Source organism: Medicago truncatula, chromosome 2 (genome assembly GCF_003473485.1).
Source record: "Medicago truncatula cultivar Jemalong A17 chromosome 2, MtrunA17r5.0-ANR, whole genome shotgun sequence".
In the NCBI taxonomy this organism is placed as follows: domain Eukaryota; kingdom Viridiplantae; phylum Streptophyta; class Magnoliopsida; order Fabales; family Fabaceae; genus Medicago; species Medicago truncatula.
In genome coordinates, this window is record NC_053043.1 from 36,223,725 (window position 1) to 36,248,912 (window position 25,188).

The 25,188-nt window shown below is 33.4% G+C and overlaps 3 protein-coding genes across 3 annotated transcripts; 1 reads left to right on the top strand and 2 right to left on the bottom strand.

Moving 5' to 3' along the window:
• The first annotated feature begins 1,950 nt into the window (after positions 1–1,950).
• LOC25487110 (probable disease resistance protein At4g27220) lies at positions 1,951–10,775 on the top strand. Its single transcript, XM_039830665.1, has 6 exons — positions 1,951–2,220; positions 3,696–6,505; positions 7,109–7,390; positions 7,494–8,204; positions 8,447–9,274; positions 10,323–10,775. The coding sequence occupies exons 2-6, from the start codon at positions 3,713–3,715 to the stop codon at positions 10,356–10,358; spliced, it is 4,650 nt and encodes a 1,549-aa protein (XP_039686599.1). The 5' UTR covers positions 1,951–2,220; positions 3,696–3,712; the 3' UTR covers positions 10,359–10,775.
• A 548-nt stretch (positions 10,776–11,323) lies between these two features.
• LOC25487095 (uncharacterized) lies at positions 11,324–12,647 on the bottom strand. Its single transcript, XM_024776660.2, has 3 exons — positions 11,848–12,647; positions 11,675–11,747; positions 11,324–11,525 (listed from the first exon to the last, which is right to left on the bottom strand). The coding sequence occupies exons 1-2, from the start codon at positions 12,616–12,618 to the stop codon at positions 11,730–11,732; spliced, it is 789 nt and encodes a 262-aa protein (XP_024632428.2). The 5' UTR covers positions 12,619–12,647; the 3' UTR covers positions 11,324–11,525; positions 11,675–11,729.
• Positions 12,648–12,721: 74 nt separating this feature from the next.
• LOC25487111 (probable disease resistance protein At4g27220) lies at positions 12,722–21,821 on the bottom strand. The gene is made up of 6 exons (XM_039831086.1): positions 21,506–21,821; positions 20,647–20,766; positions 20,399–20,551; positions 14,334–17,084; positions 13,733–14,032; positions 12,722–13,612 (listed from the first exon to the last, which is right to left on the bottom strand). The coding sequence occupies exons 1-6, from the start codon at positions 21,677–21,679 to the stop codon at positions 12,722–12,724; spliced, it is 4,389 nt and encodes a 1,462-aa protein (XP_039687020.1). The 5' UTR covers positions 21,680–21,821.
• Positions 21,822–25,188: the final 3,367 nt, after the last annotated feature.

Sequence of the window (25,188 nt, forward strand, 5' to 3'; positions counted from 1 at the left end):
AAGGTCATGCTAACCGGTTCTCCATTTCTCCATTTGAAGATATAGATTAAAAAAAAAATTGAAAAAAGTAAAAAATAATTAATGATAGTGGGACTCACTATCTATTTTATGTGTCTATCTCACTCTAAATTGTGTGCTTCCATTTATTTTATCAAATAGAGAGGATCCTAACCCGGTTAAGGATATCAAAAATAAGGAAGTTATTACTAATTTTTTTTTTTTTTTTTACTTTTTATCGATTGATTACACAATTTCAATGCAATAAATACTATATAATTTTCTTTTTTAGTATCCTTAACCCGAGACACTGATTAACATTTCCTTAAACATAATAGAATGTTGCATGCATCTTGTATTCTTATTAACCTTCCGGTAACGACCATTAACCCCTTAAAAAAAAAGACAATTAATTATGATCCGTGATGTGAATTCGGTAATTTCAAATCTCACATCAATGGAATTTAGATTTGTGGAAAATATCAACGACAACCAATAACCAAAACAACCACAAGCAACAAAATCATTTCTAGATCCAATCTAGAAACCAAGTGTAAAACACAACCACAATCAAACCAAAGAATAAACAAGATAAAGAGAGTAGAGAAAAAGAGCTACACCAAAAAATGTTTACCGAGTTCAGTCCAACAATGACTTACTCTGGGGGAGTGATTGATCTTTTCAACCCACTATCAATGAATTATTTACAAAGAGATACAAAATGGTTACAAGAAATTAGCTTCAATAAGCTCTCCAAGAACAAACCTAACTTCTACCCATTTCTCAATCTCCTTCCATGAACAAGACACTCAATGATTTCCACTCTGTCAAGGTGTTTCCCAACTCTAGAGCCTAACCCCCAAAAGAGAACCAATATTTAGCTTTTGATTTCCTAAGGATCCCCCTTTTGGTTTCGCAAGACTCACTCAAGTTGCTCACAAAGATTCTCCTTTGGTGTGTTTCCCAACCCCATGAATCTCTCCCCAAAAGGCACTAACTCTCTCCCATAAGCCCTCATTTTTGGTTGTCCAAGATTCACATTTTGATGTTTTGAACCTCACCCAAAGACCCTCAACATATAGTATCTAAATACCCTAAAAGTTCCCTCCTTTGAGTTCCATAATATTCACCAAGATTACCCAACGAATAGGTCAAATGATGCTTATATAGTGTCCATATCCACGCAAAATCATGTCACGATATGCCAGAATCGTGTCACGATAAGTCTCGTACACAGTCCAGTACTGCACCCTTATCCCAAACCCGTCCCAATCACGATTTTGTTCTTTTGCTCTCTTATTGATTTTTTTTAAATGTTCCAGTTGGTTAAAATTTTGTTCAAGATTTGATTTTTTTTTTTTTTATAGGGTCTCTTTCTATTAAATCCATGTATAGTACATATTTAACATTATTTTGCGCCACGTGGTCATTAGTGAGGTGCCATGTGACCTCCTAAATAATACACGTGACACCTCACTAATAGACTGGGGGTTCAAAACTGCTAAAGAATCAAAACATAGGGGGCTGTTTTGTATTTAAATTAGTTAGGGGGTCATAACCGCAACTTTTAGAAAGATAGGGGTCCAAAAGTGCAATTAAGCCTTAAATTTATTAGTTAAAAATGTTTATAAATATAATTTATAACATATTAAACATATGTGTACTTTTAGGTCATTTTATATTTATCAGTCACTTCAAAAGTTAATTTTATGAAACATTTTAATTTTAATCAATTAGTTTTTCAGCTATAAGCTATAAACTAGTTTTTCAACTATCAATTAACTTAATTTTACCAAACACATCCAAGAGCGTTGGTCTTTGTACTCTAATTTTTGCTTTTTAAAAAAGGTAGAGTAGAGGTAGCTAAAATTAGATTGAGAGGGATTTAGGATTGTCCGACTTTGCTCTACTTATTTGTTTCCTTTATTGTTTATAAGATAAGATAGACACGAGATAAATATTGACAAAAAAAAAAAAAAGACACAAGAAATGAGTAAAATTCATCTTATTTAATAGATCCCACTGGTATAATAAATCATCACTTATGTGTATTGTCTCATAAAGAGATAAATTGTGCAAAGTGATTGGAAATGAGCTCACCTTGAAACAAATCATTTAGGAGAATCGGGTTTGATTTTTAGTAGGAACAATTTTTTGCTTATGTCTGACACTCTCACTCTTCTTCTTTTTTCTTCCACCCATCCATCGTCTCCAACTGCCATGGTATTCCTTTCCCTTTTCCTCTTATATAAACTCTGTTCTTTGCCTGCTGTTTTTTTGTTCTCCTGTTGTATATGTTGGTACTTATTGCTGCTACTTTAGGTTTTCTTGCTGTCAGAAATTTTATTAGGTCAATTATAATCAGCTTCCTATGTAAACCATGTAATTCAATACAACTCTTATAAGAAAATCTCTCTTATAAAACTGAGAAAGAACCAACAGAAAGAGAGATAATGTTGGGGAGTCTGGGGAGCGGGAATGGGCTAAATGTCTATGACTTGCTAGAAAGACACCACACTCCTACACAAAACCCTAAGACAATTGGTTTATGGGTCTCCTCTCTTAAGTATCCAACATTTCCTCCAGTTCTAGTCGATGTGGGACATAATCGCTCACACTTGATTTCCAACAGATAAAACTGTTAAGAGTCCCACGTTCGATGAGATAAGGCTTGAGCATGAGCTTATAAGTAGAGGCAACCCTCACTATAAGTCGATTTTATCAAGTTAAGTTAAGACCAACCCGCACAACGACATCTATGCGAGCAGAAACGTGCAGAGGAGAAAATAAAGCCACCGAAAAAAGGTAGCAAAACAGATTTTATAAGTAGAGAAACAGATTCGAAGCACAAAAAAACCTTGATTCATACCTCAAATGTCATGAAACACTGAGTCAAATAATGGTGGTCGTGTGACGAGACTAGATGAGACAAGATAGAGGTTATGCGCCTAGAAAGATAGTTTAGGCTTCTAGCGCATGAAAACGAACAACCAACAGTTCCAGTGATGGGGCATATGTTGTCATCGTTGTCGCTGATTGTGGTCTGTTGACTTCTCAACATATTGACCATACAACCCCTTAGATTAGTATGTCAACATGGTGGGATGTGGTTGGATGTATCATGTATGTGCTTCTTAGGTTAGTTCGTCAATATGGTGAGATGCGGTTGGATGTATCATGTATGTATAAAATAAGTTTTACCCTGACATTGTAGACAAATTAAATCCAATAAGAAACTAAACTTATATTTCAATTGAGAAATTTCTATTATTAAAGAGGTATGTTATTTGAACCACTATTTTTAGGACAACTTATGGAACAACCCAAGATATACAAAGAAATGTAGGTATTGGCAAAAACTAAAGCAATAGAGAGAGAGAGAGAGAGTGAGAACACAATGAAAATACGAGGGAGAGATTTGTCCCAAAAGTTATCACAGAATAGTTGTACAAATATCATTTCTCATTATTTTAAGATAATCTAAATTTGACCTAGATAATAATCCTTTTTAGTTTTTAATTTCAGTGTCATGATGACTCTCATTAGCCTATTCATAAAGTTTGTAATTATAAATAACATCAATTTATATAAGAAATGTTGGAATATCGAATAAACATAAGAGATAGAAGAGACCAATTACGACTATCTTTCACGTTTGTTATTTATTTATTTAATTCCTTGTTTCTTTCAACTGACAGCTAGCAAAGTGGTGGCCATGGATGTTATTATTTCAGTTGCTGCTAAGATTTCTGAGTATACGGTTGTACCTATTGGTTGTCAATTTGGTTACATACTATACTACAAAGGAAACCTTCAAAGGATGAAAATTGAGGTCCAAAAGCTCGAAGGATCAAAAGATCATGTGCAGCACAGTGTTGATGAGGCTAGAAGGAACGGAGAAGAGATTGAAAATATTGTCCTGAAGTGGCTGAATGGTGTGGACAACACTGTTGCTGAGGCAAAGAAACTTATTGACACTCAGGGCCATGAAAAATCTCAATGTTCTATGAGATATTTTCCCAATCTGTGCACAAGGCATCAACTGAGTAGGAAAAGCAAAAAGATGATACATGAGATTTCTGAAGTTCTCGCAGAAGGAAAATTTGACAGAATTTCTTACCGTGCTTCTTCTCAATTGACAGTCACGCCATTTGGTCGAGGTTATGAGGCCCTGGACTCCAGAACATCAATGTTGAATGAGATTATGCTGGCATTGAAGAATCCTAACATCTTCATGATTGCGGTGTATGGGATGGGTGGAGTGGGCAAGACAACACTGGTGAAAGAGTTAGCTTGGCAAGCTGAGAATGATGGATCATTTAGTTCTGTAGTTATAGCTACTATCACTGAATCTCCAGATGTGGAAAAAATTCAAGGCCAAATTGTTGATGCCTTGGATATGAAATTTAACAAGGAAAGCATAGAAGGAAGAGCAACACAGTTACGGAATAGGATAATCATGGAGAAGAGTATTCTTGTTATTCTTGATGATATCTGGGGTAGACTTGATTTGGTAGAAGTGGGGATTCCTTTTGGGGATGACCACAAAGGATGCAAGTTGGTGGTGACATCCAGAGATCTTAATGTGTTAAACTGTGAGATGAACATTCAGAAAGCTTTTAGACTTGATGTTTTGCATCAGGAGGATAGTTGGAAATTGTTTGAGAAAATGGCAGGTGATATTGTTCATGAATTTAATATAAAGCCAATTGCGGTAGAAGTGGCCAGATGTTGTGCCGGGTTACCTCTTTTGATAGTTACTGTGGCGAAGGCTTTGAGAAAAAAAGAAGCCTCCGCTTGGAAGAATGCCTTAAACCAATTGGAGAGATTTGATCAACAAGGTTTGCATAAGAAAGTCTACTCTACCTTGGAATTGAGTTATAATTGTTTAGAAAGGGATGACCTGAAGTCACTCTTCCTTTTAATTGGTTCATTTGGACTGGACCATATCCACACTGGAACGTTGTTTCAATGTTATTGGAGTTCAGGGTTATGTGAACATCTTCACACATTGACAGAGGCACGGAATCAATTTTTCAACTTAATAAATGACCTTAGGGCCTCTTCATTGTTGCTTGAACGTGAAAGAGGTCGAGTAAGAATGCATGATGTTGTACGTGATGTAGCTAAATCAATTGCATCTAGGTTTCATCGTACTTATTCTGTGAAAAGGTACTCCGAAGTCAAACAATGGCCAATGATAGATCAGCTTCAAAAGTTCCATCAAATCATTTTGCCTTGGTCTTATATTAATGAGCTTCCTGAGAAGTTGGAGTGCCCAGAGTTGAGGCTACTTCTACTTCATAATATAGGCGACAATTTGAAAGTCTCTGATGAGTTTTTCTCTGGGATGAGAGAAGTAAGAGTTCTAGATTTGTATGGAATGATGTTAACCCCTTCCCCACCTCCATCTCTCTCTTTCTTGACAAACCTTCAAACATTGACTCTGGGGGGATGTGAGTTAGAAGACATATCAATAGTTTTGGAACTGAAAAGTTTAGAGATTCTCAGCCTTGAAAGATCTGACATTATACAGCTCCCAGAAGAAATAGGACAACTAACCAATCTTCGAATGCTGAATTTAACCAACTGCTCTAGGTTGAGATTCATTCCTGCAAATCTTATTTCAAGCTTAACATGCTTAGAAGAGTTGTACATGGGAAATTGCTTTATCCAATGGGATGTCAAGAGAAGCAAAGACCAAAGCAACAATGCAAGTCTGGAAGAGCTAGGTAATCTGTCACATCTAACAACTTTGGACATCATGATTCAAGATTCTTCAGTTTGGCCAATGGACTTGCAAGTCTTTGCAAAGCTTGAGAGATACAATATATTTATTGGTGATGTATGGAAATGGTCTTTGGAATGGGCTGGAGGTGCTTCTGAATCTTCAAGAACACTGAAGCTGGCAGAGAGTAAGAGTACAAGCATTCATTCAGATTATGGATTTAACTTATTGTTGAATTCAGCGGAGGATTTGTGCGTAGCTCAATTACAACGTGCTAGAGGTGTCCTTTACGAGTTGAACATGGAAGGTTTTCCACAATTAAAGCATTTGTGCATCGAAGACAGTTCTGAACTGGAGTGCATTGTTAATTCAATAGGTTGCTTTTATCCCTACCCCGCCTTCCCCAACTTAGAGACTTTAGCTCTTCAAAATCTGTTTAATCTGGAAGAAATATGTCATGGACCAATTCCAATTCAATCTTTTTCCAAGCTGAAATTTATTCAAGTCAATGGTTGCGATAAGTTGAAGCATCTGTTTTCATATTCTCTAGTTAGAGATCTTCCTCAACTTCTTGAAATAAAAATTTCGGATTGCAAAATGATTACAGAAATCATAGCTGAGCAAACATCTGAGGATGATATAGAAGTAAACAAGGTTATGTTCCCCAAGTTGCGTTTACTTGAACTTGAATGTTTGCCTGGTCTCAGTAGTTTCTGCTCTGTGCCATTGGCAGTTGAAAATTATGAAGATACACGGTGCATGGCACTAATTGATCAAAAGGTAAACATACGACTTTTCTCTTTTTATTATTATTGTCTTTTATAGCTTAATTAAGCATCCTGATGTATTTATTCAAAATCATTGTCTACAATACATCGCCATTATCCTATTGATAAATTTGAAAGTGTTTACATATTTTATTTCCATTTTTATTTTTGACGGAAGCTCCTCAACAACTGCCTTTAGTTGTAACCTGCAAGCATTGATCATAAATATCAGGGATAGACAGATATCTTTAGCTGTGTAAATGGTAACTAGCATGGTATAAGAGGATGAACTTTCCTATCTTCTGAAAGTATACCAATAATAAAAGGGGTGTATGTTAACTAGGGATAATACTCCAACTAAATGATTGTACGAGCCTGAGTTTGTAATTTATGCTATATAGGAGACACAGATGAGTAGAGTAGTAGTTTGTATTGCTTTTACCTCTGGATTACACTAATCAAAGGGAAATCTGTTGTTAATACTCAACTCTTGTTTTGTGGTTACATCCTTCCTTTGTTTTGTTAGTTCTATCATCTTTTATCTTATTACCGGATTTTCCCCCAACATCACTCAATATGAAAAATAACAATTTTGCAATATTATTCATGTCAATAGGTTGGAATGTCCCAACTGGAGACCTTGAAGCTGTCTAAGATCAATTCTTGTAAATTATGGGATGACATACAATCGGGTTATTCTTGTGTTCAAAACTTGACAAGTTTGACAGTTGACAAATGTGATAAGATAACTTACATATTCTCATCCGTAGTGGCTAGAGAACTTGTAACCCTGCAATATCTTGAGATTAGTAACTGCCAAATGTTGGAGGACATAATTTCCTGGGATGCAATTTTAGGCAATCATTCTTCATCTCCAGAACCACTCTCTAATGAGGATGTAAGAACTTTCCCAAACTCTGTAACATTGGTTTGGTTTACCTTTATAGATCTGTTGGTTTTACATTTAACTGAAAAGGATCTAAATATTTTGTTGACTGCAGGTTATATTCCCAAACTTAGTAACATTGATAATCTCCCATTTAGATCACTTGAAGTCAGTATGGCACAAACAACTTGGTCTGAATTCCTTCCATAAATTGAAGCATCTGGAAACTAAATTCTGCGATAAATTATTAAATATATTCCCATCTCATGTTTTTGAAAACTTGCAGAATCTAGAGACAATAATCGTAACCAATTGTCCTGCACTGGAAGTTCTATTTGAAATGCAAGATTTTAAAACAGGAGCTCGTAGCCAGATGCAATTGAGGAATCTTTCTTTGGAGCATTTACCAAATCTTAAACACATATGGAGTAGAAATCCTTATGGAAGCTTAAGGTTTCAAAACCTAGGTCAACTGAAAGTTGTTGAATGTAAAAGCCTTGATCATATTTTTCCATTATATGTGGCCAAAGAACTTCCATATCTCCAAGTGCTTCATATAGAAGAGTGCGGTGTAGAGACTATTGTTGCAAAGGATGAAATGGCTGACACAGTTCCAATACTTGTTTTCCCAAAATTAACATCTTTGAGTCTCCGAAGTTTAGCTCAACTTAGAAGCTTCTGCTATGGATTACACACCTTGCATGTGCCTGTCTTAAGAGATTTGGATGTGTATCATTGTGATCAGCTAGAATTATTCGTGCAGAAATTTCTAAACTATCAGGGTAATACCCCGGTTGATCCAGAAGCCCTACTGTCATTTGAAAAGGTAAAGATTAATCTCAACATTCTGCATGCCAAACATGTTATTTTAGATAGATAGGTGCAATGTTACTTGTTTTTTCTCTTTTGAAAATGTAAATAAAATAAAATTATTACGTGTTTTCATCCTGGTTTTTGTTAGCCTACAAGTTTATATTGTTCTATCTACAAAACATTGAGAATTAATCTTCTTTAAACATAGTTATTAGGCTGAATCTTATTACTTGTATTATATTTATGTTTATATAGGTTGTCCCAAACCTAAGGGAGCTTATTCTGAACGGAAGGGATGTTACTATGTTATGGAACAGTCAATTTAATCACAGGCCGATTTATACAGTAAAAGATCTTCGCTTGCGTTGTTTTCACAATGAGTCTGAAATATTTCCATACAGCTTCCTCCAAAGATTTATCAATCTTGAAAAACTTATGGTGACTTGCAGTTCCTTCACAGAAATTTTCTCAAGTGGAAGCTTTGACACTGGACATTCGGAAACAACAATGAAGTTGAAAAAGCTAGTACTTGTTGAATTACATAACCTTGAGTTTATATGTGGAGACAATTCTGATATGCAGTTTGCTGTTCAAAATCTTGAAGTATTTGAAGTATTCAAATGTTCCATACTAAGGAATATAGTTCCATCCTCGGTGCGATTTGAGAAGTTAGAGAGAGTGAGAGTGGCCTTTTGTGTTGGAGTGGAAAATATTATGTTATCATCAATTGCTACTAATTTACCTAAACTTCGGAAATTAGTTATAGACAATTGTGAAATGATAGAAGTAATAGTTGCAAGTAATAAAGAAAATGATGCTGGTGAGCTAGCTTTCTTGAAATTGGAGTTTTTGCGATTGTATAACTTACCACACTTAAGAAGTTTTTACAAGGGAAATTACAACCTCAAATTTCCATTGCTGCAGAAGTTAGTCGTGGGAAAATGTGACATGATAGAAACTTTCTCAAATGGAGTGTTGAGCGCACCAAAACTCAGAGCAGTACATGTGACTCCTAGTTTAAAAGGTCCATGGAGTTGGAATGGTGATCTTAATACTACAATAGAAAAACTTTTTGCTGAAAAGGTAATGTTTACAACTTTTAATTTTTTTTAAGAGATAATTCAACTTTCATGGTTTGAATTCTTTAGTCGTTACGTTAAATAATGCCTAAGCTTGTTGATGAATATGCAGAATTCTAAAAATATTGCGAATAGCTCGAATAATTGAATCTGATGAGTTAGAATTTGTCCTATAAAGTTGAATAATGAAGGCTCAAGGTAATTACTCGCAACCAACTGGTAATTCAGACAGAGTTAGCACATTGAACTTTTCATCTCCTTTGCATAATATTGTGTTCTTTAATATTTATGCTGTCTTAGCTTCATTTCCATACATTTCCTTTTTTTATTGTCTTTTTAACAATTGTTTATTTTATTTATTTATTTCCTTTGGATGCGAGACTAATCGCCTAATCTCATATGACAGAGATTTTAAAAGTTATCATGAGATATAGGTCTATTGGATTCTTCCTCCATCCCTTTTTATAATCTTTTGCCATTTTTCATATATATTAAGAAAAGTTGATAGTGTAACGAATGTGTACTTTTTTTTTGAAGGAACGAATGTGTACATTTGTTTTATGACCTCCATCCCTGTTAATTTATTCTACATTGACTTTTAAACTTTCAAGACAAATAAGAAGTATTAATTAGGATATATTTTGAAAAAAAGTAATAAATGTATCTTGTAATAAAATGAAATAGTGTTTATATTTAGGGATACATTTTTCTCCAAAATGTGTTTATAAATAGGGACATAGGAAGTATGTGTTTGCAACTACTTTAACCATTTGTATGAAAATTCTGTTTGATATATAAATAACATCAACGATGCAGTCAATTCTTTACAATCTTGAAATTTTGAAAATAGTTTGAAGATTGTGTAGTTTCATTCTTAAGTATTTTTTTCGAAAGAGTTTACTTTTAATGCTAGTTGTTGTAAAAATAGCTTTACATTGAAAATGAATACCAGTAAAGTTCTTTTAAAATCCATGTAACCTTTTATGTTTCAAAAGTATAATTCTTGGTTTTTGATTCCTTCTCATTATTTATTTCTCATTCTTTTGAATTAGCTATATGAGAAGGAAAAGTGCATTACTGCACTTTGACAAACTTTGGATGTAAAAAGGGCAAGATTTGAAGTTGCAAGGGTCTACACAAGTCCTGCATGGCCAAAGGATAAACTCTTGGCAGAAACCAGACATGCACATCAGCAAGCCTGCGCTTATGTGCACGGCCTTACAGTACTCAACCAACACACTAGCAGCAGCACCTGAATTGCTTTTGAATTACCGTGTTAGAAGACGAACACGACCACACAGATCATTTGTCATGGTCGGACCTATGTTCACTGGACGCAATTTAAGTCAAGCACAATTAATGGATCTATATGATTAACTTGTAAGGTTGCAATTATTTTTCATTATCTTGCACTGGAGTCATTTTTAATAGAAACACTATTAATAGCCAATCGGCATAATTAATTGTTTCTTACTCCAAATGAGATGTAATCTTTTTCAGTGTATTCAGAGATATATAAATGAATGATATCAGTAGAAAATATAAAATATATATCAATGAAGTATGTTTGTAACTGACATAAAGGTTACTAGGCACCTTAATAGCTTCATAAGTTGATACTTATGTCCTTTTAATATTACTCCACTTGAGTTGTGTTTTCTTTTAGGAAAATACTTCCTTGATGACAAAGATTTGGACACTATTTGAGCACACATACACAATTGAGAAAAACTAGAAAGGGAAAATAATTAAAAGATATCAATTTTTCAACAATTAAATTAAATTTATTTTTGTGTCTGTGCGTGTCTAAATATATATAGTGTGCTCAAATGCTTGTAACAAAACAAGACTTCCTCTTGATCTTAAGTGTATTTTCTTTGCAACACTTTCTAATTGTTATATTACAATTTTCATATTGGATTCAATTTTTTAAGAGTAGAATTGGATGAAGAGTTTAGCCATCATTTTAATTTCTTTTTTCAGAAGTATCTTACAAATCAATCCTGGTTCCCCTAAAAGAAACACTTGAATGCAGTGCAACGATCAAGATGCCTTTAAATGAAAACAAGGAATATTAATTGATTAACTGAGAGAGGAAAGTTTAGTAGAGATTAGTTTTGTAAACAACAGAGAACAAGCGACAGAAGTCGTTATCATAGAAAAGTCATTAAACTGATACATCATGATGGTGGTAAATGCTTAGTGCCATTCGAGATTAGCCGACTATCTTTGATTGGGAAACATGAAGATACAACCTAGGAAATGAAGATAAGAAACAATCATCAAAATAAGAAAGAAAAAGATTAATGTATGACAATGAAACTAAATCAAAATTTTGAAGAACATGAAATATAATGAAAAAATAATAAGGGAAAAAATTCACAATGTGGTGATTCTGAATTACCAGGTGATTGCAACGAATTATCTAGTTGACCCTCCATTAAACTTTGAGGACAAACCTAATCATCCATAGAGTTCTGTATATTCATAAAAAAAATAAAAAGGCAACATCAATGTGAGAATGGAAGCCATAAAAGTTGAGACATAATTGGATATAATCAATTTTGTATGCATTACCCTTTTCACTGCAATTTTTTTTATAGTAGTGTTAAGGTCACCATTCCAACGATCATCTTGCGGTGTTACACGTGCTGCTAAGAGCTTTGGTGCGTTCAACATACCATTTGAGAAAGTTTCCATCATGGGACAGTTTATTACAGATAACATCCTCAATAGTGGAAATTTGAAGTCAAGTCTTCCTTTACAAAAACTTCTTAGCCTTGGTAAGTTATTCAATCGCAGATACCCCAATTTCATAAATGATAACTCAGAAGCATCATTCTCATCGTCACTTGCAACGATTACTTCTATCTTTTCACAAGAAACTATCCATAATTTTCGAAGTTTTGGTAAATTGGTAATTGTTGATGATTTCATAATATATTCCAATCCACCACAATTTACCACTTCCAACTGCTCTAAATTCTCAAACAAAGCCGAGGATGGAACGATGTTCTTCAGCCTAGAACATCTATGTACAGCTAAAGTTTCAATATTTTGAATAACTGATTGCACCTCAGATTTCTCTTCACATATAAACTTGAGGTTATCTAACTGAACAAGTACTAAATTTCTCAACTTCATAGTTGTTTCAGAATGTCCAGCGCATTCGCTTCCACTCGAGAAAATGTATGTGAAGGAACTACATGTCACAATAAGCTCTATGAGATTGATAAACTTTTGGAGGAAACCAGACGGAAATTTGTCAGCCTCATCATGGAAACATCGCAGGCGAAGAGCTGTTACTCTGTAGATAAGCTCATCATTAAGTTGACCATTGCATAACATGGTGACATCCTTTCTGTTCAGAATAAGCTCCTTTGTGTTGGGGACATACTATGAAATACAAGTAATCAGATTCAAGTTAATAGCTATATGAAGAAAATAATAATCATATGAACTTTAAGAAAACATGGAATAAAACTAACACTCTAATTTTGCTCCCTTTTTCAATGAGAAAATAACAAGTAGCACGCCACTTATCTATTAAAAATGTATTTTTTGGTGTGTATAAGTATTTCTGCCATTTATTGGCAGAGTATTGAGATGTAGAATGCACCTTTTCGATTGAGAGAAGGGGTACTGTATCAACTGGAACAATTTCTTGGTAATTTAGAGACTTTGGCTTGAATAGAACAAGCTTGTCACAATGAAGGACATCCACATGTCTTAAAACAGGACAATCCAAGGTATGTAATTTATGAGAGAAGCTTCGAAGTTGTGACAAATCTCGAAAACTCAAAGATGTTAATTCTGGGAAAATAAGTATCGGATATGTGTCAGCCAATTCATCATGTGCTGCAATAAACTCTATGCCACATTCTTCAATATAAATTTCTTGGAGATGCTGAAGCTCTTTAGCCATAGAGAGGGGAAGGACATGATTAAGGGTTTTACATTCATTAACTTTCAATAGGCAGATGTTTTGAAACTTGAAGCTTTCATTAGGATTCCCACTCCATATGTGTTTCAACATCGGTAAATTCTTCAAAGTGAGAGTTTTCAATTGCATATCCAGCCTTATCTGTCTACCACCATCTGCTTTTAGACCTTGTGTTTCGAATACAACTTCCAGATTAGGACAATCTGTTACAGTCATTGTCTCCAGCTTCTGTAATTTATCAAGAACATTAGATGGAAATATATTTGATAATTTATTGCAGAATTGAATTTTCAGTTGCTTCAATTTGCAGAAGGAATTTGGGGCTAGTTGATTGTGCCATACTGACTTCAAGTGTTCCATGTGGGAGATTTCAAATGTCTCTAACATTGGAAGTAGATCCTACAATATCAGTAACATGCTTAGATCTTTTAACAGTTAATTGCACAAGCAGCAGAACTAAAAGCAAATAAAACAATAGTTAATGGTTGCAGAGTTGGAGACAATGAAATTAATGCCTACCTCGTCATTAGAGTTGGAGATTTCAAATGTCTCCAACATTGGAGGTAAAGGAACACTGCCCAACTCTCCATCTGAGACAAATATTTCCTCCAACATTTGGCAATTACTAATCTTAAGAGATTTCAGGTTTACAAGTTCTCTAGCAACTGAGGATGAGAATGCGTATCTCATGCTACCACATTTGTCCATTGTCAAACTCTTCAAGTTTTGCATGCGAGAATGACTCAGAAGTTTGTCATCCCACAGTTTCTCACAATTGATGTTAGACAGCTTCAATAGTTCAAGGTGGGGCATCACAACCTATTAACAAAAATATCCTCATGAAGATCTTATTTCCTATTAATTTATGTTGAGAAAAATACAAACAATCATTGAGATGAAAAGATTGTTCACTGTGAATATCTAATGAGGTACATAATGGAACTTGAAGGTATAAGAGAGAAAAAAAAATACCATATTGTTGATTGAACAATAATACATAGAATGATAAGAGTATCATATTTTTTTATTAGAGGGACTCCATCCCCCTCCCCGGGAAAATAAAGGTATTGGAAGAATCCTATGATAAATTAAAAAGTTTAAGCGCTAAACATGTTTTTACCTTTTGATCAATTAGTGGCACATGTATGCACTGCGTCAATGGCGCACATAAACTAACGAGACGAGGCAAACTTTCAAGTTCAAGAGAACACAACTCAGGGAATATAATCTTGTCAATTTCTTTATCCACCTCAGATATGATTTCTGTAATCATTTGGCAATCAGCAATTTTTATTTCACGAAGTTGAGGAAGGTCTCTAACAAGGGAATACCGCAACAGATTCTTCAATTTGTCACAACCTTTGACTTCAAAAGATTTTAGTTTGACAAAAGATTGAATTGGAATTGGCCCATGACATATTTTTTCCAGATTAAACAGATTTTGAAGAGCCAAAGTCTCTAAGTTGAGTAAAGCAGGATAGGGATGAACCCACCCGGTTGAATTAATGATGTACTGAAGTTCAGTGCTGTCTTGAAGGCGCAAATGTTTTAATTGCGGAAAACCTCCCCTATTCAGCTCATAAAGAACATTTCTAACACAATGTATTTTGGAAATACACATGTCCTCGGCTGAATTCAACAAGGAGTTAAATCCACGATCCAAAAGAATGCTTGAACCCCTACTGTCGTTGAGCTTAAGTATCCTGGCAGGTTCAGATGCATTTCCAGACCAGTCCAAAGACCATTTCCACATATCACCAACAAATATGTTGTATCTTTCAAGCTTTTCAAAGACTAGCAAGTCCCTAGGCCAAACTGAAGCATCTTGAGTCATTATGTCCAAAGCGGTTAGATGAGACAAACTCCTTAGCTCTTCTAGACTTGCATTTTTGCTTTGATCGTTGCTTCCCTTGACATCCCATTGAATAAAGCAATTCCCCATGTACAACTCTTCCAAGCACGTTAAGCTGGAAATAAGATTTGCAGGAATGAATCTCAATGCAGAACAGTTGGTTAGATTCAACATTCGAAGATTATTTAGTTGTCCTATTTCTTTTGGGAGCTCTTTAATATCAGATCTTTCAAGCCTGAGAATCTCTAAACTTTTCAACTCTGCAACTATTGATATGTCTTCTAACACACATCCAGTAAGAACCAATGTTTGGAGTTTCGTCAAGAGACATAGTGAAGTTGGTGGAGAGGGGGCAAACATCATTCCATATAAACTAATGACCTTTAGCTTCAACTCTGGGCACTTCAACTTCTCAGGAAGCTTGTAAATATAAGACCAAGGAAGGATGATCTGATGGCATTTTCGAAGCTCATCCATCCCAGGCCATTGATTTACTTTAGTGTACCTTTTCACCCCATAGGTTGGTCGAGTCCTACATGCAATTGATTTAGCCATATCTCTTACATAATCATGAATTCTAACCCGATCAAATTCAGACTCAAGTAACAATGAAGATGCCTTAAGGTCATTTATTAATCTGTTGAATCTGATTCTTGCATCTGCCAATTTGTGAGAAAGTGTAAATAAGCCCAACCCCCAATAACATACAAAAAGTGGTCCAGTGTAGAGGTAATCCAGTCCAAAGGAACCAATTAATAAGAATAGCAACTTCAGTTCTTCACTCTCTAAACAATTATAACTCAATTCCAGAGTAGAGTAAACTTTCTTATGCAACCCTTCTTGATCAAATCTCTGTAATTCATTTAAGGCATCCTTCCAATTAGAGACTTGTTTTTTCCTCAAAGCCTTTGCCGTAGTGACTATCAAAAGGGGCAAACCAGCACAACATTTGGCAACCTTTATCGCAATTGGTTTTATATTGAATTCGTGAACAACATCACCTGCCATCTTCTCAAACAATTTCCAGCTATCCTCCTCAAGTAAAACTTCAAGTCTAAATTCTTTTTGAGTGCGCATCTCACAAATCAACACATTAAGATCTCTGGATGTCACCACCAATTTGCATCCTTTGTGATCATTACCAAAAGGAACCCCTAGTTCTGTCAAATCAAGTCTCCCCCAAATGTCATCCAAAATAACAAGAATACGCTTCTCCTTGGTTATCCTATCACGTAATTCTCTTGCCATTCCTTCTTCTGTCTTCTTATTAAACTTGAAATCCAAGGCTTCAGCAATTTGGCATCGAATTGTTTCAAGATTTGGTGAACTTGTTATAGTAGCCATAACAATAGTACTAAATGACCCATCATTCTTCGCTTTCCAAGATAACTCTTCCATCAGTGTTGTCTTCCCCACACCACCCATTCCATACACCCCAACAATGAATATGCTAGGATCCTTCAATGCCAGTATAATCTCATTCAACATTGATGTTCTTGATTCAAGGGCCTCATAACCTCTACCAAACGGCATAACTGTGATTTGAGAAGCAGCACGGTAAGAAATTTTATCAAAACTTCCTTCTGCTACGAGTTCAGAAATCTTTTGCATCATCTTTATCATCTTCCTACTTAGCTGGTGCCTTGTGCACAAATTGGGAAAATGTCTCATAGAACATTGAGCTTTTGCATGGCCTTCACTGTCAATAAGTTCATTTGCCTCCGCAACAGTGTTGTCCACTGTGTTCAACCAATTCTGGACAATATTTTCAATCTCTTCTCCGTTCCTTCTGACCTCATCAACATTGTGTTGCAAAATGTCTTTTATTCCCTCCACACGTTGGACATCAGTTGTCATCCTGGTAAGGTTGCCCTTGTAATAAAGTATGTAACCAAATTGACGACCAATAGCTTCAACCGTAAATTCGGCAGTTTTAGTAGCAAAGTTAGTAATAACTCCCATGATAACATCCATGGTCACCCCTTTGCTAGCCACCAATTTGAGTTTATAGAATTTTTTCTATTGAAATAGAGAGTTAGATTCTAATTTACGAGAATTATTTTACCACTTTATAACAGCACATGAATAAACAGAGAAAAATGAAAGCACAGAAATGAAGACAATAGTAAATGATTGGTGGAAGAAGAAAAAGAGAAGAGAAACACCATCGTGTGGCATAAAAATGTGTCTGTGTTCAATTTAGAAAAACTCAAATAAACATTAGCAATTTTCATCCTTCAAAAAATCATTAAAAATTTAGAAAAATTAGAAAATTCAGCAGCTTTAGAAAAAAAAAATTGAACTAAAAAATTCTATTGCCATCTCTTATTTGTTAGCTGTTAGTTGATTTTTTTTGGTAGTGGCCGGGGTTTGAACTCAGACCTTGCATATTTTATGCATTGTCCCAACCAGTTGAGCTAAGCTCACGAGGACAACTGTTAGTTGATTTAAAACAATGAATACAATTAGGTCAAATTTGCTAATGAGTGTTTTATATCACTAAAATGAAAACTAAAATAATATTGATATTTATGGATTAGTTTATTAAGTGTAAGTCTTCTATAATCACAACATAAAATAAACAATATTTAGACATACTCACATTAAATTAGAAAAATTAAAACAAAAATAATTTGATCACATCAATCAACATCATTTAAGTTTTTTCTCAATATTGCAAGAGAAAGAATTTAGGTTCTTGTTCTAAGTCTGTAGTTGGGATTCTTCTCGTATAAAAAGAGCAACCACTCTTTCTCTAAGATGGTGCCTTAATTGGTTAATCTCCTCCAACCACCCTGGACTTGTTGTCATTGAAACAGACTCGGAATCTAATGTTAAATGCTTGCAAGCGAAGCTGAAATTTGCAGATTTATACTTGATTATATCTGATTGTATTCATTTTCTTTCCTTACTTCCTAATGTTAGTGTTGCTTTTGTTGGTAGAACCAAGAACAAAGCTGCCCATGGCTTAGTTAAAGTTGTTGTTAGTTTGGGTTCTAAATCATGGGTGGATTGTGCCCCTGATCAAATTGCAGCAACTGTTTGTATGGACTCTTTTTCTTCCAGTAAAAAAAAAAATAGATCAGTTCTGCCTCGAAATGGTGGTTGCTGAAGCTAGAGAAAATCTTTCGAGTTATGGGTTGTGTTGTCGCTCAAAAAGTCGACTTAGTACTTATGACAAGTTAGAGCAGACACAAAAACACCCAGTCATAGATGAATCGTGCATTTATAGATTGTTTCGACAAATATGTGCTCGTCTTTCCAAAAAAATTTATCACGCTGACGTTGAAAATTATAAACAATACTTTTTACGAAATTTTAATTAAAAGTATAAATATAGATGTTTGTGACTTTCAAATTATAACCAACTTAACAAACCTTTTTGTCAAAAAAAAAAAAAAAAACAACTTAACAAACCATATTTATATTTTTCAATGGCACTAACAATATAGCAAATATAATATAAATTTTTAATTTCTTAATGAAACCAATAATAAACATTAGGATAAAATAATTTGTTTAAGGGTATGACTGGAATAATAAAAAAGCCAGTCAAAAATCTCTTATCCCCATTACATATATCTATAGCATCAAGAAAGGGCACTATTGTGCCCCTCTTTCCGCTTTTATTGACAAAGAATGCTAAAATTGTAAAAATTATTAAGTGAAGGGTAAAGTTGGAATAAAAAATGTTAGATCAAAACACAATTTTTTTTTGTTTTTATGAGGTCAAAATAAGGTTTCTCATCGTGTTTCTCCTTTTGTTGTGGATTATTCATATTTTAATGGGATTTAAATAATTTTTTAATTGATAATTTAAATAAAAATGATAAAGAGTTTTTCTATTCACACCCTATCTATTTCTGGTTACACCAAACTTTACTTAAAAGTTTATAATAATATCAAACTAAGTTTTGCTTGACCTACTTAAACTAAGTTTACATGACCTAGTTAAACTGAGTTTAAGTATGTACACTAAAAAAACTCAGTTTACATGACTTACTTAAATTGTGTTTTGGAAGAGGAAAGAAGGAAGAGACGTAAGTTTTTTGGGTGAATGGGTAAATTTGAAAATTAAATTTTATTTAAGGGTAATTTTGTCATTGTGGGATGTAACCAGGAATTTTTGTGGTGTAATTAGAAAAATTCAATGATAAAATGGTTTAAATGAAGGGATAAAAATGGAAAGAAAAAATTCAACTGAAATGGCTCTTCCCATTCATGTTTTAATGAGATTTAGTTTTTTTAATTAATAATTTAAATAATATTATAAAACGTAAATAAAATTGTTTAAATAAAGAATAAAGTATGAAAGGAAACAGATAGATAAAACTCATGCATTCTGCTTATATATGGTATAGATTTACTAAAGTGTTTTTTGTAGGAAAAATTACCAAAGTGTTGAAATGAGAAAAAATTGCCTAACCATAATTTGCTGATTTGTCTAGGGTTACAAGATTGAAGAAAACATCTATTGATTAACGAGAAAAATATCCTAATTTTTATGGTTGTGGTATTAATGTATGAAGTGTGGGACCCTAAAAAATATTAGTCCTTAGTGAAGATATTGAGAGTGGGTGTGTGCCCTAAATTGTCATGACTTAAATAATTTTTGAAAAATTCGTTGTTATGCAAGCAACCTAGTTGCTTTACTTGAAAAAATTAAAAAAGAAATGTTAGATGTGTTTGTGGTTTACGTGACGTACAGAAAATAATGTAAACATAAAGGAAACTAAGGAAAAAATTTCTTAGAAACGTTGAAAAATTATAAGTGTCAAAGTTTTGGTTTTGAAGAGATATTTTGGTCAAGATTGAGGAAAAACCTAAATTTTTGTTTGTGTTGTTGATTTCTTTATGTTTGATAAAAATTAAGATGCGAGATAAAACAGGAGATTCGTTATTTTAGAACGTTGATTTTTATGGAATTTTTATGTGTAGTTGATTTATGATGATAAAACAAACCCTAAACTGTATTTGGGGTACTGATCAAAGCCACGTTATATTTTAGAACGTTGGAGGATATTCATATTAATTTAGTTATCAAAGATTTACATGATGGATATTTGTCTTACATATGATTGGATAAATATGTTCTAATTATATAACTCAAAGAAACGCAACGAAATGAAGAAATTAAATTACCTTTAAATATGCTTGAGATTCAGATTTCAAATACTCAGTTCTTCGTTTTCTTCTTCGGTAGTTGGGTGCGAGCTTTTGAAGTATCAGATGCAAATGCAGGTTGTATTAATTTGTGTGTACTTAGAGGTTTATAATAAATTGCTCCACAGGAATACAACAACAAATTTATAATAAAATGCAAAATGAAATACACATGCTAAAAATTGCTTCACCTTTTTCTTCTTGTTTGATACGCCTTTTTCTTTTTGCTCATTATCATTTTCTTCATCCTCATAATCAGAATCGGAATTAGCTTTCTTTTTAGTAGCTGCAGTTTCCTCCGCCACATCCTTCTTATCAGTTTCCTAATGTTGCAATAGCAAACCCTTAATAAAAATTCAAAACAATAAACCAAAGAAGTTGCAATGACCAAAAAAATCAATTAAGGGCAGCACATTACCTCTGATGCAGCGACATCAGTGAAACTAAATTTCTCAAATATTTTTCTAAATTCTTCATCCATGCCTTCGTATAGGTCTACCTTCTCTGGTACATACTCAATTTCAACTTGTTCAAAAACCTAAAAATGAATAAGCAAAAAAATTATTACACAAGTATGCTTAGTAAATCAAAATGCTAGCAGAGATATTTCAATTTCACCAATTATGAAAACCATTATCTACTTAGATGAACAATTTCCTAAACACTCTATGATCAATTTTTTTGGTGATAGGGGCAGAGATAAAAAAAAATTCAGTATAATATTCACTAAAACGCGCTTAATTAAAGTTCAAACACCCTAATTTCACTAAAATATTGATTCAACAAACACAAACATTCAGAATTAAATTTGAATAGCACCTATCAATTTAATTTAAAATCAATTTCCTCCAATCTATGAACAACGAAAATCAAATGAATCAAAGGTTATGCTTGTTGGTACCAATGTCATGGTTGAGTCTTCCTTTGCCTTTCACACGCTCCGGTTTTCGGGTTGTCGATGGAAGCAAACCACTAGTGAGCGTATTGTCGGAGTGATGGCAAAAGAGGACCTAGCCTCTCTATTTATAACTTAGGCACCACCAATCATGGGCCTAGTGTTTGGGCCTACCATATGTTTCTACACAAATCAGATTAAGTGGCCAAAAACCAATTATTTTTTTATTTTATTTTATTTTTTAAAGGAAAAACTATTATTTATTGATCACTTTTGTTAGGGCTAAGTATCACATCACATCAGTCAACAACTTGCAGGGACAAAATATTAGAAGAAATTCTAACATATGCGCGATAGTAACAAAAGTTAGAAGAATTGAAACCTGCTTCGGATCAGTATTCTCCTTAGCATTGTCACTATCTTCGCCGATGTTAGAAGCTGGCTGCTCAGAAGCTTTGTTGTTTTTCTTCGCCTTCCCGCGACGGCGACGCCGATCGTTCTCCTTCGACTTTTTCGCAACAACGCCGTTTTGGTATGGAAATGTTTCCGCAGCCATCGTTGAGGGTTTAAGAGAAATTGAGGAAAAAATTGAAAAATGGAATAATGCAATTGAACAGACATTTATCGAGTGGGATAAAGTACAGAGTTTTTATATCTTCACAATCCACCGTCTTCACATCAAGGAAGTTGGAGCTTGTTGTTGGGCCGTTTCGATGAGGTTAAACGAACCCAATATATATGAAGGGGGTGTATTGGATTATGATTTTAAAAGACTATTTTAATAAATAAATATGCCATTGGGTGCGAGCTTTTGAAGTATCAGATGCAAATGCAGGTTGTATTAATTTGTGTGTACTTAGAGGTTTAGGGATACATTATTTGTATCTTGCAAGAAATTTGCCTAATTAGCTTTGGAATCATTGTAATTAATAAACTTAAAAGTGTCTCTTTGGTATAACTTCTTCTTTTTAGGAATCATTGGTATAACTTGTCTCAACGAATTTTCCTAGTTTTATAATAGATAATACTTTTTGCAAGAGATGCATTATCTTTAACCGCTTTTGGAATTGGATTTGCTGTTTAATTAGTATTGCATGGTTCATATTTTTTTTTGGTTACAATTTTTTTTTTTGCATGGTTCATATTTAAACTTAAAAGTATTTTTCTTTTTGTGGTGAAAATTAAAAATTTATATATTCATTGCATTAAAATTTGAAGTATTTAATTTATTTAATGAATAATTTTTTAATTGAAAATTTTTAGAGACCTTAGAAAGATCCTCTCTTTTGGGATAAAAACTAATAAATTGATAAAAAGGATTGAGAACTATATCAAACTTATCTCGTTAGTTATCGTCATAAATACATAATAAAATATAATTAATTTAAGATTAAGTGTTGAGTTCAAACAGGATCAAGATCCTCTCCATTTATAACTTTTTTGTTCAAATTTAAGGAGTAATAAATGAAACCTTTTTAGGAAATTATACTCTATACCCATACATTTGTTCCTTCACCCCAACAAATCGTTGATAATTTCAAAATTGCCCTCTTTATTAGTTAATTATTACATTTATATTATTCATCTATTTTCAACATTCCTGAGTCTAAGATGAGTTCACCCCCACATACCATGGCATTACATCTTTCTCGGAAAACTATTTTGATTTTGAACATATACGTTCACACTCCAATAAAATTGGCTAAAACATTTCCAATTTAATTAGTTTTTAAACGCCAGAAAACTTTTAAGACCATTTCAAGGTCAATATCAATTTCCGAATTATATAGCAAGAAAGCATATGTAGAAAAATTCTATTTTTTTAGTTCAGAAAAATTCTATTTTTTCCGAATTCTATTGTTTTTTAACTGAAGTATAAAATATTGTTAGATTTAGGTTTGATTTTAATTGTCTGACATGATAATTTACTCTATCAACAACAATTCATGTTATAATTTTTTTTTGTTTCAGAAATTCATATCATTAATAGATTTGCTGAAGATTAATTTATTTTTTCTGGTACAATCGAGGATAAAGTTTTATCCAAGTGTGCTTGTGTCGTGATGTTCCAAATATAAAACTTATGAATTAATTCAGTATTTTTAACGACGTAAAAATCAATGATTAATTCAATTCAGTTTAAACAAGTTTTCAAAGTAAAATTTTTTAAATCGAATCAATGTAAAAAAATCATTGTTGAACTTTTCCGGTAAAATCAACAGACCGGAAGAATGCTATGAGTTTTCCAAAATCTCACAAACAAACAAAAAAATGGAAACTTGAGTGAAAGAAATTCTATGTGAGGGTGAACAAGACATGTTTAAAATAGTTTTTCAAAAAATTTGTGCTACCATTGTATGTGGGGGTGAACTCATGTTGGACTCATGAATTGAACATAGGATGAAGAATATGGGTGTAAAAAATTAAATGATAAAGAGGACAATTTTGGAATTATCGATGATTTGTTGGGGTGAAGGTATAAACGTAAAGGTATAGGGTATAATTTCCACCTTTTTATCATCAAAAGTAAAAAATTAAAATTAAAATTGGGCCGTTCTTTTTTAAACTTAAAGCGGTCTTAATTATTAAAAAAATAAAAAATATCACTAATTGCGCATGAAACTTTTTACTCAATTGGTCTTGGTATCGTTGCAAGTATTTTTTAAACAGGTATCATTGCATTGTAAACTTTTTTTATAAATAAGGTATCATTGTAAACTTAAAGTACATGCATTTGAGCAAATTAACAACTTAACCTCTCAATTGGTTTTGGTATCATTGTAAACTTAAAACTGTCGGTTTAGTATAACTTGTGTTCAATGGATTTTCCTAAGTTTTGCACTTAATTTTGTTCTCAATTTGAAATGAAATATAAACAAAAAATAGTAGTTTAAAAGTTGATGTATGTGGTTGTTAGGGATGGCAATGGGTATCCAATGAGTAGGGTACTACAGTGCCCGTCCCATACCCGCATTTATAAAAAATACCCGGATCCTCGTCGGCAACAACTTTAGTCTCCTTCTCCATACCCTATGGGTACCTAAGTGCCCATACTCGCACCCATTACCCGCACTTTAACTATGAAAAAACAAAAAGAACATCACAAATAAAATAAAATTACGATCCCAATTTTTTAAAATTAACTCATAAAATAATATGAATCGTAGTATTTAGTCAAATAGAAAACATCCAAAATATCCCTAAACAATTATACACAGGCACGATGGAATTGTTATTGTATTAAGCAGTTGTTTGGTTTAAGTTTAGGTTTAGGCTTAAATAGCTAAATAAATTAATTAATTATACATAAAAAATAAATAAATAATTTATGATATTATATAAATATGTATATGCGGGGTTGCGGGTCTGGGCAATATAGTACCCTTACCCGTGCTCATACCCATTTAATTTTGTGGGTACTACCCGTACCCAAACCCATAAAAGCGGGGTTTTACCCTATCCATTGTGGCTATTTTTTGCGGGTACCCATTGAGTCTGGGTCCAATTGCCATCCATAGTAGTTGTTGACGTGAAAATAGGCTTACTAGATAAAACCAATAAACTCGAAAGATCAATTTAGGATTTAAGTTTGATCCTCATAGGGTTTCTAGTTGATAGATTTAAGGTCACAAGTCTTAATGTCCTTGACGTAAAATAATTTTGACTTGCATACATCATTCAATTCAAACAACAAGTAAGATGTGTTAGGGACAATATAGTTATCTAGTATGCCTCTAAATTTAATATTTTTAGATACTTTTTTAGACCTATTGGCGATACTACGTAGGAGTCCTAAATTTTAACAATTTGTATCATTTTTCATGATATTAGGGATGAATCCAAGCGAATTCTTTGGAAAAAATTGTGTCTTTCACTACGGAATCCTATAAGTGAGATTTCGAGTAAGTGTCGACACAATTTTCTTGTGCACGTGTGCGAATATATTTTGGAAAATGGGTATTTTACCCAACAGGAATGAACTGTTTTGCATGGAGTCTGATTCTATTATTTATACAAAAGTAACAAACTAACTTCTTAAATGAATGAATTACAAGTGTCGTTCAA

What these genes read in the sequence shown, in the direction of transcription:
- LOC25487110 (XM_039830665.1), top strand. Translation starts at nt 3,713, where the DNA reads ATGGATGTTATTATTTCAGTTGCTGCTAAGATTTCTGAGTATACGGTT. An exon ending in AACCACTCTCTAATGAGGAT is followed by an intron (nt 7,391 to 7,493) that starts GTAAGAACTTTC and finishes TGTTGACTGCAG; the next exon opens with GTTATATTCCCAAACTTAGT. An exon ending in CCCTACTGTCATTTGAAAAG is followed by an intron (nt 8,205 to 8,446) that starts GTAAAGATTAAT and finishes ATGTTTATATAG; the next exon opens with GTTGTCCCAAACCTAAGGGA.
- LOC25487095 (XM_024776660.2), bottom strand. Translation starts at nt 12,618, where the DNA reads ATGTTATGCAATGGTCAACTTAATGATGAGCTTATCTACAGAGTAACA.
- LOC25487111 (XM_039831086.1), bottom strand. Translation starts at nt 21,679, where the DNA reads ATGGCTGCGGAAACATTTCCATACCAAAACGGCGTTGTTGCGAAAAAG. An exon ending in CTGATGTCGCTGCATCAGAG is followed by an intron (nt 20,552 to 20,646) that starts GTAATGTGCTGC and finishes TTGCAACATTAG; the next exon opens with GAAACTGATAAGAAGGATGT. An exon ending in TGAAGCAATTTTTAGCATGT is followed by an intron (nt 17,085 to 20,398) that starts GTATTTCATTTT and finishes CTATTTCAATAG; the next exon opens with AAAAAATTCTATAAACTCAA.